Raw genomic sequence first — 10,563 nt, 5'->3', positions numbered from 1 at the left:
AAGGAAGCAGCAATTTCTGGTCCTTTGATTTTCCTTTGCACAGATTTGAGGGAGTAGTAGAAGCTGAATAGGAAACAAAAAGAAACATTCTCTCGTAAGCTTTGGAGGAGACTTGTTTTTTTGGGAGTCTTAGTAGTTTTCTTCTCCTATTAGGTATCTATCATGTGGGCCGCGAAGGCCATAGCAGGGAACATTTAATTATCCCTTTGGCTTGGTAGTTCGGGATGGTTCAAATTCCATCGGGTTTTTCTTCTTCGAATGGGGAGAAGAATGTCATCAGCTATTATTTTTATTCTTGTACAGCTGGTTCTCCATTAATGGAGAACTAGCTTCTCAATTCTAGTCAAGGGGACAACTGAAGATTTGGTTCAACAATTACTGTGAGATCTAATTTATTTTTATTGCTTCCTTCATTTATTGGTATTCATATGTTTCCTGCTTTTAACCGTTATAGCTCGTGTGGATGATTGATTAGTGCGCAATAATTAATTATTCATGTAGGCTATTTTGCTAAATAGGGGTAATTGAATCCGTAATTGTTCGTTATCTCTATCCAGTAGCAACTGGCGTAATTGGGTTTATGTCAGGGAACTCACGATCTAACTTAAACAAACCCTCGTAGCGTGTTTGTTAGTTAGGATTGGGCCTTTCTAATTATTAATGCAATCTAGAAATTAAATCCTATGGTCGTACCTAGGGTTGTTTTTGGCCATCTAGAGAAATAGTTAACGGTCGTACCTTAACTATCGAGAAAGTAAGGAAAGGTTGGTTGTTTATCGCGTGTATGACAACTATAACCAAATCTATTAATAAATGTTGGAATTATCTGTGAATCAATGATCAGTGCCTGAACCATTTCTGAAGTGTACCCTTGGCTAGAGTTTTCCCTTAATTATTTCTCTTAATCAATTATTTTCTGCAGTTAATTTATTTAGTTAGCATTTAATCCAAAACCCCCCATACTGGACTCTAGAAGAACGGAATTATCCCCAGTCCCTGTGGATTCGACCCTATCACCGCTATATACAAAATCTGTATTTTTCTCGAGTAGGTACTTATTATTGCACAGGTTTGACACCCTGTCATTGTGTATGGTGATTGGTCAACTTCAATAGCCGCACTGCCGACATACATGCAGGAATTAATGAAAGCCAATCTTGGAACATTTGTCGAGTAGGAGCACTATCCGTAAAGCAGTGTTGGATGCATAATCTTTCATTACATGTTTTGGGCATTTGGGTCGGTAATCAAGTCATTTTGACACCTTAAACCAGTTATTTGTATTGATGGCACATTTATAAAGGGCACATACAAAGCAAAATTATTAGTTGTTGTTAGCTTTGATGCCTCCAATCGGCAGTGGCCGATTGCATCGCACTTGTAGATGAGGAGACAAATCGGAGTTGGGCATGGTTCATGTAATATTTCGACGTCATGTGTATCGTGAGGTGGAAAATATATGTGTCATTTCGTATAGGCACAAGGCATAACACAGGCTATGAATACTTTGTTGGAGTGAAAGGAACTGATGGTTGTGCACCGATACTATTTAGTACACATGCAGAGCAACTTTACGCAGAAATTTCGGAATGAATATACACTAATACATAGTATTAATACACCAAATATGAGTTTAATCATTGATCAAATATCATTGTCTGGATTGAAGGATCTTATATGGGTTACTGGAGCAGCAAATCAAGACAAAAAATATGAGACATTTATGGAACAAATATGGCTATTAAATGAAGAGGCATATAAATGGTCGAATGACTGTACTGTCAAGCTGGAACAGTGGGCATTATACAAGGATAGGGAATATCAGTGGGTCCACACATCGATGAACGTAACCGAGTGTTTCAACAATGTATTACGTAATATTCGGTTATTACCAATAATAGCATGTGTATAATTCACTTTTAACCAAACTTTTGAACTCTTTACATTGAAGCGGAAATTGGCTTTTCAACATGATATATGTTTTTTCTAAAGAAATATGGAAGCCATTCTTGAAAAATGAACTAAAGGCATTGATGGATTCGGTACAATTATATGATCACAGATGTAAATTTTATTACATTATCACTGGTCGACGCAATAATAGAAAGGGTGGCAATACGCAGATTGTCAAGTTTGGGAATGACACATGTACGTGTGGCAAGTGGGTTGAATTCAGATTCTCATGCTCGCATGTATTTGCAGCTTGTTATAGGTTGGGTAAAAATTTGTACCATCTAATAGGTCATGTGCACCATTTTCAACCTGGCAATCTTTGCTTGAAGAACAGTTTCAATCTCTATCGGACTCGACTTATTGGATTCGTTCGGAGTTACGACTTAATTACGATATAGGAAGAATTAAACAAAAGAGACCCGACCCTAAGGTTATAACTATAATACATAACCAAATGGATCGTCGATATCCCAATACCCCTCGTCATTGTAGTCACTATTCACAGACAAGTCATAATGGCTCAATTGCCCTTATTCTAGTCATTTTCATGGGTAAAATATGAACGGAATAAAATGTTAGTTAAAAGTCGTGCAGTCGTCGACTATATGTTATGTTAGTTTCTCTGAAAAATAATTGAGAGAATATACTCTAAACAAAAAGTGTTGCACTAGTATTTTTTTTGTAATGATTATTCTCGACAAAAACACGATAGTGGTACCATAAGTGCACAATAGCACGTGCTAACTGCAATCAGAATACCATATAACTTGAATTCACCAAAAAAGACAAAATTAAAAATGTAAATGATGGGCCTCATATACCTGGACTTCCCAAGGCAGCCCAGGATTTTAGAAGACTTGCAGACCCATGATGTGATCTGGATACATGGGCCTCTGTAGAGAACTTTGAGTGACATTTCTGGCCCTCAAGTCAATGCGGAAACAGCTTTCTAAACCAAAGCAACTGACCAAACAGTCCAATGCAAACTAGTGTTGATCTTGTGCAAATTACCTGGTAGCCATTGAACTTTTAGAATAATCGAGATTTGACCACTCAACTATCAATAGTATATTTTTATCAATTGAACTAAAAAAAGATATAAATTTTTACCATTCCATCTGATTCGCCGTTAACTCTACTAGATCTAACTATTAATAGTGTGTCTCATGAACCATGCAGACCCTTTAGTCTAGTAGAGTTAACAATGAAATTAGATGAAATGATCCAAAACTTACACTTTTAATAGTTTACTGAATAAAAATATACTAATAGTTGAGTGACCAAATTTTAACCACTCAAAAAGTTTAGTGGCTATTCGGGTAATTTGCTTATTTATTAATTGCAGTATCTTCGTTTGGACTGAGGAATTTAACAAAGGATTTCAAATTCACCAGAATTGTTCTAGTAGTTTGAATTGTTTAAGAAATATTTGATTTTGTATTTCACAACTTATCAAAAGTACATTTCAATGCTAAAATAATTGATGATTTACAAATTCAATTACCTTTTAAATAATCCCAACAACTAAAGGGATTTGAGAAAATTTCAAATCCTTGTCAAATCATTCAATCTAAATGCAAACTAAAATAGTTTGATGTAATGAACTCTGTACTAATACGAAGGGAGAAACCTTTCCTCGTTGTAGTTGTTTCCATCCACTTGCGGTCAATTTTAAGTAGCAAATATCTACAATCAAGGCTAAAGATGAGATTGTTTATGCATTTTCTTCCTAAATTGAGTTAAGGGACCCGAGAATACTCCCACAGCTGGACATTTGAATAAAAAAAAATTGTACGTTTCGTTCGACATGGATAGGGTACTAATTGATAACCATTTGCCATATGGCCCACTTGGAGTTCTTGATTCGGTGGCGCGGCTCAACAAAGCAGCCGCGCCGTACTACCTATTTAAAGTTTGAGAATAGGTCGATCTCCTAATGTTTTACCTATATGTTTTATTAGTGTCTCCATTCTTTTGATCATGGTATTGATTATTAACAAAATTATGAAACAGAATGTTATTTGCACTCATTTTTTGGTTGATTGCACTCTCACCATTTATTTTATCATAGAGTCTAATAAATGAAAGCCATATGATAAAAATGATAGTGAAAGTGTAATTAACAAAACTTGGAGTGCAAATAACATTTTTTTTTATAAAATAAGCTCCAAAAAATATTTTCTCTTTTCACATAAGTATATCTCATTTCTTTTTGGAAAGTGTATGCATAACAAATTCGTCATGATCATTACAAGTCATGGGAAGCTCGTTTCAAGTCTTCGTGACCATTTTTTTTCTCTCCATCCGACAATTTTTAAAAATGATCTCTTCCTTCAATTTTCCCCTCTAAAAAACCTGAAATAAGTTCAAATGTCTTTATCTTTTGCTTTACAATTCAAAATCATGTTTCAATATTACGAGTAAAATCTATCAAAATTTAACCTTGTTTCATTTCAAATTTTCATTGTAAAGTATTTAATCGAAAATAATATATTTATACAGCAGTGGTTTTAGTGCATGATCTACATAATTTTGTCCTTTACTATTCTATCTTTTGCCCCTACTGACCTCAGGTCCTCCTGACTCAACCACTATTTAATGCAATTGGTAATTATTTGAGAACTATAATGTTTCAAACATTTTTGGACGGGTTGTGATGAAATCCCCCGTGAATCCAATTTCTCTGGAAAAAGAAGACAATCAAGAATCCCAATGATCAATTTCAAACTCTCCACAAAACAAATAAAAAGAAAAAGGTTCATTAACTTTTGGTAAGTAAAATATAAAAAAAATTCCTGTATCATATTCGAGAAATTTCAACTTACTGATTAAATAGTTGTAAATGCTGCTCTTAAGAGAGAATCATAGAATGATTGAACAAAAATACATTTCCTATGAATCGGAAACACATTACGCGCTTTTCTCTTCAACTTGTGAATCGGAGTACCGGACTTCAATATATGACGCGCTTTTACATCTGCTTCCCACGTCCCCCAGCTCCCACTCCATTATCACAATATCCCACATACCCAATTCACATCCTACAAAATATGAATAATATAAACATATCCACAAATTACACAACTAAATATATTGATGTACAATATGTAGATAAAATTGTCTTATCTATAAATATACTTGTTGACTTGGTCTGGCACCCAACCCAATAGGCCTAAGAATTTTATTCAACCCACTTTGAAATCGGGTAATTTAGCTTAGTCAGCAGGTAAAATTTACTCACGCTATTTCAATTTGCAAGAGACTATATTCACGTTGGACAAAAAATTAACGAAAAGGCTTTTAATGTAGTCGGCATAGGCAACCACCATCCTTTGGACCGGTAGCCACCACCAAAGCATTAAAGTTTGATATATAGTGCATTCTTGCCTCTCACCAATTGCCATATTAAAAAGTAATTTTGTTTAAAAAATTCAAGCGGATGCGTAGTGGATCCGTTTGATCTAGTGGTGATTCAGTCCTCTCCAGATTACTCTTGGGCTTTCTTAGGTCTGTCCCCTCCCTTAGTGTAGAATAGATTAGATTATACAACAGTTATCATTTCTAGAAAAAAAGAAAAAAGAAAAAAAGTATTCTGCATCGGCCATAGCTAGTAGTCGTACAATTCTCTAACCAGTCAAGAATATGATAGTATCAAAAAAATACTCAAGTAGCCATTATTGATATCATAAGCTATGTGTACATGCATATTTGCACGGATAAGATAAACATACAAATTCTTGACCAGAATGCTCTCAATTTTTGAATTTTACATGCCGGAATGCATATTCTTCATTCCATCGCTTGATGCAAGCATGGAATGATCTATCTATCTTTAGGATTCTACCAAATTAATTCTGAAACCATACACCCTCAATAATATAAATATAAAATCCTAATCAATTAACCGGTACTCAATCTAGAGGGAAACATGTCTCTTGCAGTCCTGATCCCTCATGGACTGGCTGTGGATATCAACTGTCATAGTGCAATTCATTCTCACAACAACGTGCTTCTTAATGATGTTTAAAATGTTGACTTTACCACTTATTCTTGTGTAGCTACCCATAGGCAAAGCCCCTGCTTGCAGATCACTCCACAGCCGGTGCACATCCAGCAGTTGATCTGCCAGAATATCCACCGTGATATTCATATGCATCGTCCGCCTCGCCCTGGCATGCCCCGGCGGAGTCATGGCTTCCCCAACCATCTTGCCACCATAGAAAAGATAAGTCGTCGAATTATCTAACTTGAAGGAGGCCACGTTCGGATTTTTCATCGAGACATCTGCTACAAGTGTCACGTTTGTCCCCAGACGAAAATTTGCCTCCATAGCAACATCCAATCCTTCGACCTTGACGGAGTTCATCTTCAAAACGGGTTTTTTAACGCGAAATACGGTGAAAGCAAGCACCAACATGGTCGTAGCTAGAATCAATATGAGGGCGGTAGAGATGCCACAGCATTTGATGCACCTCCTCCTGTTGTAATTTTTAGTCTCCATGGACTGAGCTTCAGCTCCTTCCTCTACGTGAATCCTGTGGGATGCCGGAGCCAAAGGCTTAGCCTGTTCTTTCTCGCCCATGGCAGATTTTCTCAAGTGGGTCGATCACAATTAGCTAGGTTGCTCGCTGAAAGTATGTACCAATTACCATAACGGAATCTCTTATATAATTGAACAAATTTTCTGAGTAGAGCTTTTGCGAGGGTCTGGACCATCTAACTCTTCGTAGACTCTTCAATTTCGTCCTAACCTCGTGCTCTGAGCATTGACTTTTGACTGCGGCAAACTTTTGGAAAATGGAAGAACTTTTGGACTGCGGCAATGCAGTTGGACGACACGTTTACGCGCACATGTAAGTCAAAGAGACATTCAATTTCTTGGGCGCATTATTCTATCTTTCTTTCTTGTAGAAGTCTTTCTTGGGCGCATTATTCTATCTTTCTTTCTTGGGCGCTTGTAGAAGTCTTTAAGTCAATTGTAACATTCCCTTTGTTTCATTTTGATAATCTTATTTTTTTTTTATTTTAAATTATAATTCACGTTCCAGTCTAAAAATATAGTTAATTTTTAACTTTTTTTAATATATCCTTATTTAATACACTCTTTCCATTTGATTTTGATAGGTTTAATTTGTTTCATACAACTTAAACAAAGGATTAGTTAACTTTATTGGAAGAATAAATTTAGTTTACTATTTTCTGAGTAGAGCTTTTGCGAGGGTCTGGACCATCTAAACTCTTCGTAGACTCTTGAATTTGGTCCTAACTGCGTACTCTGAGCATTGAATTTTGACTAGAAACATTCAATTTCTTTGGGCGTATTATTGCATCTTTTTTTTCTTCTAGAAGTCTTTGAAGTCAATTGTAATATTCCCTTTGTATAGAGACAAGCCACTGCAATTAGAACAAAACGATATATTGTTAGGGTTATTATCACTTTACCTCCTAACTTTATCTTTTAATCACTTAACCCCCATGAGTAATTTAATTTAATATGTTAAAGAAATTTTGGACAAAAAATATCCTTTTATTCTTTAAATTATAGTGATACAATGGCTTTAATCCTTAAATTATTTTCTAGGCATTTTTGCCTCATTGTTAATCTAATTAGTATAGTCAAAAAATTTTAAATGTATTTACCTTTTTTTATATATAATTAAAAATAAAAAAGTTGGAGTGGTTTTCTTCCTTTTTTTCACTTTAAAAGATCCAAAAACATAAAAATAAAAGGGTTTTCTCAAATTTCTTTTTTCACACTTATTAATATTAGGAAAAGAAAAAGAGATAGGAAAGAAAGATACAGAAAATTAGGTTTTGCAAAGAAAGAAAATAAAGAAGAGTCTAACATTATTGTATTACTTTAAAATTATCAGGATGAGGATTGGAATTGAATGGTAAACAAAAAAAATAAAATAATTTTAAAATAATAAAAATATATAACTCTTTCTTATTTGTATTTTTTTAAAAAAAAAAATTGAGCTCTCTCTCTCCACCCCCCAATCTTTCTTTATTTTTAATATTAATAAGATTGCCAAGAAGAAAGAAATTAATACTTTAACCTTTTTTTCTTGATACTAAAAAGGAGAAGAGTCATTCTAAATTTTTTATTATTTTTATTATACAAAGAGGAGAGTACTTTCTTTTAAAGTTTTTTAAGTTGTTAAGTTGGTTTAATGATCGGATAAATTGCCTAAAAAATAATTCTATGGGGTAAATTGATAATGAGACCCATAATTAAAACGATAATAATTTTAAAAGCTAAACATGTCTTTTCACATTGATTGACAAATTCCGCTAATTTTGACTATTAGTCTTGGGGGTAAAGTGACTATAATGTAACGTTAAGGGGGAAATTGATAGTGCCATTGAACGTTAATGTGGTAAAGTGATTTTGGTAATATTGTCATTGATTGGAGTTAAATTAGACAAACTTGCAAAGCTAGGGTGTAAAGTGTCCATAATTAAAAGTTTAGGGTGCAAGGTATTCAAAATTAAAGTTTAGAGTGCAAATTAAAAAAGTGGTACAAGTTTAGGAATGCAAAATAGAATTAGTCCATTTTAAATTTATAGTCTCAAGACTTCCTTCTACAAGGAAAGCCCGAATTTGCAGCACTAAAATTCAAACAGATGCAAATTGACAAGCGCAGTGAGTTTGTTCCCAGAAGTTGTAAGTTCAATTTACCTGTTTATTCAACATTTAATCAATGTTTAACCATGATATCAACGACAATATACTAATACGCTTCATAAAAATGGACACTGACTGTAGGACGGTTTTTTTTTTTTTTTTAACGTAGACTCATCATTCGTATTTACATCTGTTGGGGAATTAATTCCAGTAAATAAATAATATAATCCTCTGCAGATATACCTTGCCAGTCTGCTACAGAGTAACTTTTCTCTTGCAGTCCTGATGTTTAATGGTATAACTAGTAACATTAACAATCATGCTGCAATTTGTCCTTACAACAACACCCCTTTTTATAAGGTTAAAAATTTTCACCCTGCCACTGATTCTGTTGTAGCTACTCATTGGCAGTATCCCTGCAAGATAATCAGCCTGCAGCCGGGAAACATTCAGGAATTTGGCAAGCAGAATATCCAGTCACATTCAACCTGAGAGTCCGACCGGCCTTGGCAGTTGCTCCTGGTGTCTTAGCTCCTCCGATGATGTTCCCATCATAGTAAAGAATGGTCGATGCATTGTTGTATTTGAAGGAGGCTATATTTGGATTTTTCACTGAGACATCGGCTATGATGGACAAATTTGTGTTAGGCCTAATATCAGTCCAGTTGACACGATCCAACCCATCAATCTGGAGCGAGTTCACTCTTAGTTTTGGACATCTAGCACCAAAAACGGTGAAGATTAGCACACAGACAACCACCACTAGAATCAAAATCAGGGCGGTGACGCAGCCACAGCACATGACGTACTTCTGGTGGCGGCGATGACGCTTATATTCCACGGTGAGGCCATCATCATCTATGTTGTTCCAGTAAGGGGCTGCGGCTGGGGACAGAGGTTCAACTTCAACTTGCTGGTTCCTAGGCATTGATAAAATGTACAGCTAACTGGGAATTAGAGCAGTTCAGCTGTTACATGAAAGGGTGGTTTGAAGAGGTGGGGGTATATATCTAGTTTGCACAGATTTTGGACGTTCGAAGCTTAATTGACTCCTGATTGAGACCTTTATGCTATCGGCTAAAAACTTTGATGTTAAACAATCGTAATATTTTCAACATCATCTCCTTACTCATTTAAAATTCGGGCGTAAAGTTGGACTTGTACGGTGGAATTCCTTCAAGAGCAGGAAGGAATTGCACAACAACGTATGAATCAACAAGTAACAGAATCTCGTACATATTTTGGCATTCTACCATTGCGCAACGAGGAAGCGGAATTATACCAGGCAAAAAAGAAGTATACCAAACGAGGAAAGCAACTTTGTTGTATTAATGTTGACTAAGGAGAAGCACAAATTCTTTATATCACTCCATGAAGACGCATAAAAACGTCATGATAAGCTGCTGAAGCGGTCCTCCCCCCCCTCTTGTCCGATCCTCGTCCTTGGCCTATTTTCATTAACTGATTTGCATAGGACGATACCAGTTGTCCTAATGTTAATGAAACTAAATCTATATCGGTTGGTCAATACTAACTAAATCAATTAATAAAGATCTTGACCACTCATCCATTGCTTATTAGTTGTTTTTAGCTAGAAGCCTAAATTTTTTTTAACACCTGAAGAAAGATTTTTCCCAGGAGAGTGCAGCTAAGATTAATAAGAATTGAATTGGATGATAAAATGAAAGAGATCGTAAATAGGAAATCTTCTTCTCAGAGTTGAAACGAAATGGGCTCTTTTCGTGCATGAGGGGGGTTTCCACGTTTGACCGGCTTCTCTCAAATGAAATGACAACATCCAGAGCTTGGGCTTACGAAGACAATCAGACAAGCAACTGTGGAAAAACAATAGAGTTCTGATTGCTCGACAAGATATCTTGGTTGCCCGAGCTCCCTAACTAATTGTACTGCAGAAGCCCATGGTAGAATGAGAGCCCAGACAACAAAATCTCCACACCCATGAATTGGCTTGGAAAATATAT

General features: G+C 35.5%; 2 protein-coding genes across 2 annotated transcripts; both read right to left on the bottom strand.

Moving 5' to 3' along the window:
• Nucleotides 1–5,596: 5,596 nt before the first annotated feature.
• Nucleotides 5,597–6,574, bottom strand: LOC113755603. The gene has a single exon (XM_027299571.1). The coding sequence runs from the start codon at nt 6,533–6,535 to the stop codon at nt 5,870–5,872; it is 666 nt and encodes a 221-aa protein (XP_027155372.1). The 5' UTR covers nt 6,536–6,574; the 3' UTR covers nt 5,597–5,869.
• Nucleotides 6,575–9,008: 2,434 nt separating this feature from the next.
• LOC113755601 lies at nt 9,009–9,509 on the bottom strand. The gene has a single exon (XM_027299570.1). It carries the CDS (start codon nt 9,507–9,509, stop codon nt 9,009–9,011), a length of 501 nt encoding a protein of 166 aa, XP_027155371.1.
• Nucleotides 9,510–10,563: the final 1,054 nt, after the last annotated feature.

This window comes from Coffea eugenioides, unplaced genomic scaffold (assembly GCF_003713205.1).
Source record: "Coffea eugenioides isolate CCC68of unplaced genomic scaffold, Ceug_1.0 ScVebR1_1609;HRSCAF=2489, whole genome shotgun sequence".
NCBI classification, from domain to species: domain Eukaryota; kingdom Viridiplantae; phylum Streptophyta; class Magnoliopsida; order Gentianales; family Rubiaceae; genus Coffea; species Coffea eugenioides.
This window is presented reverse-complemented; position numbering and strand designations above follow the sequence as displayed.

Excerpts from the sequence above, each read along its gene's own strand:
- LOC113755603 (XM_027299571.1), bottom strand. The coding sequence starts at position 6,535 with ATGGGCGAGAAAGAACAGGCTAAGCCTTTGGCTCCGGCATCCCACAGG.
- LOC113755601 (XM_027299570.1), bottom strand. The coding sequence starts at position 9,509 with ATGCCTAGGAACCAGCAAGTTGAAGTTGAACCTCTGTCCCCAGCCGCA.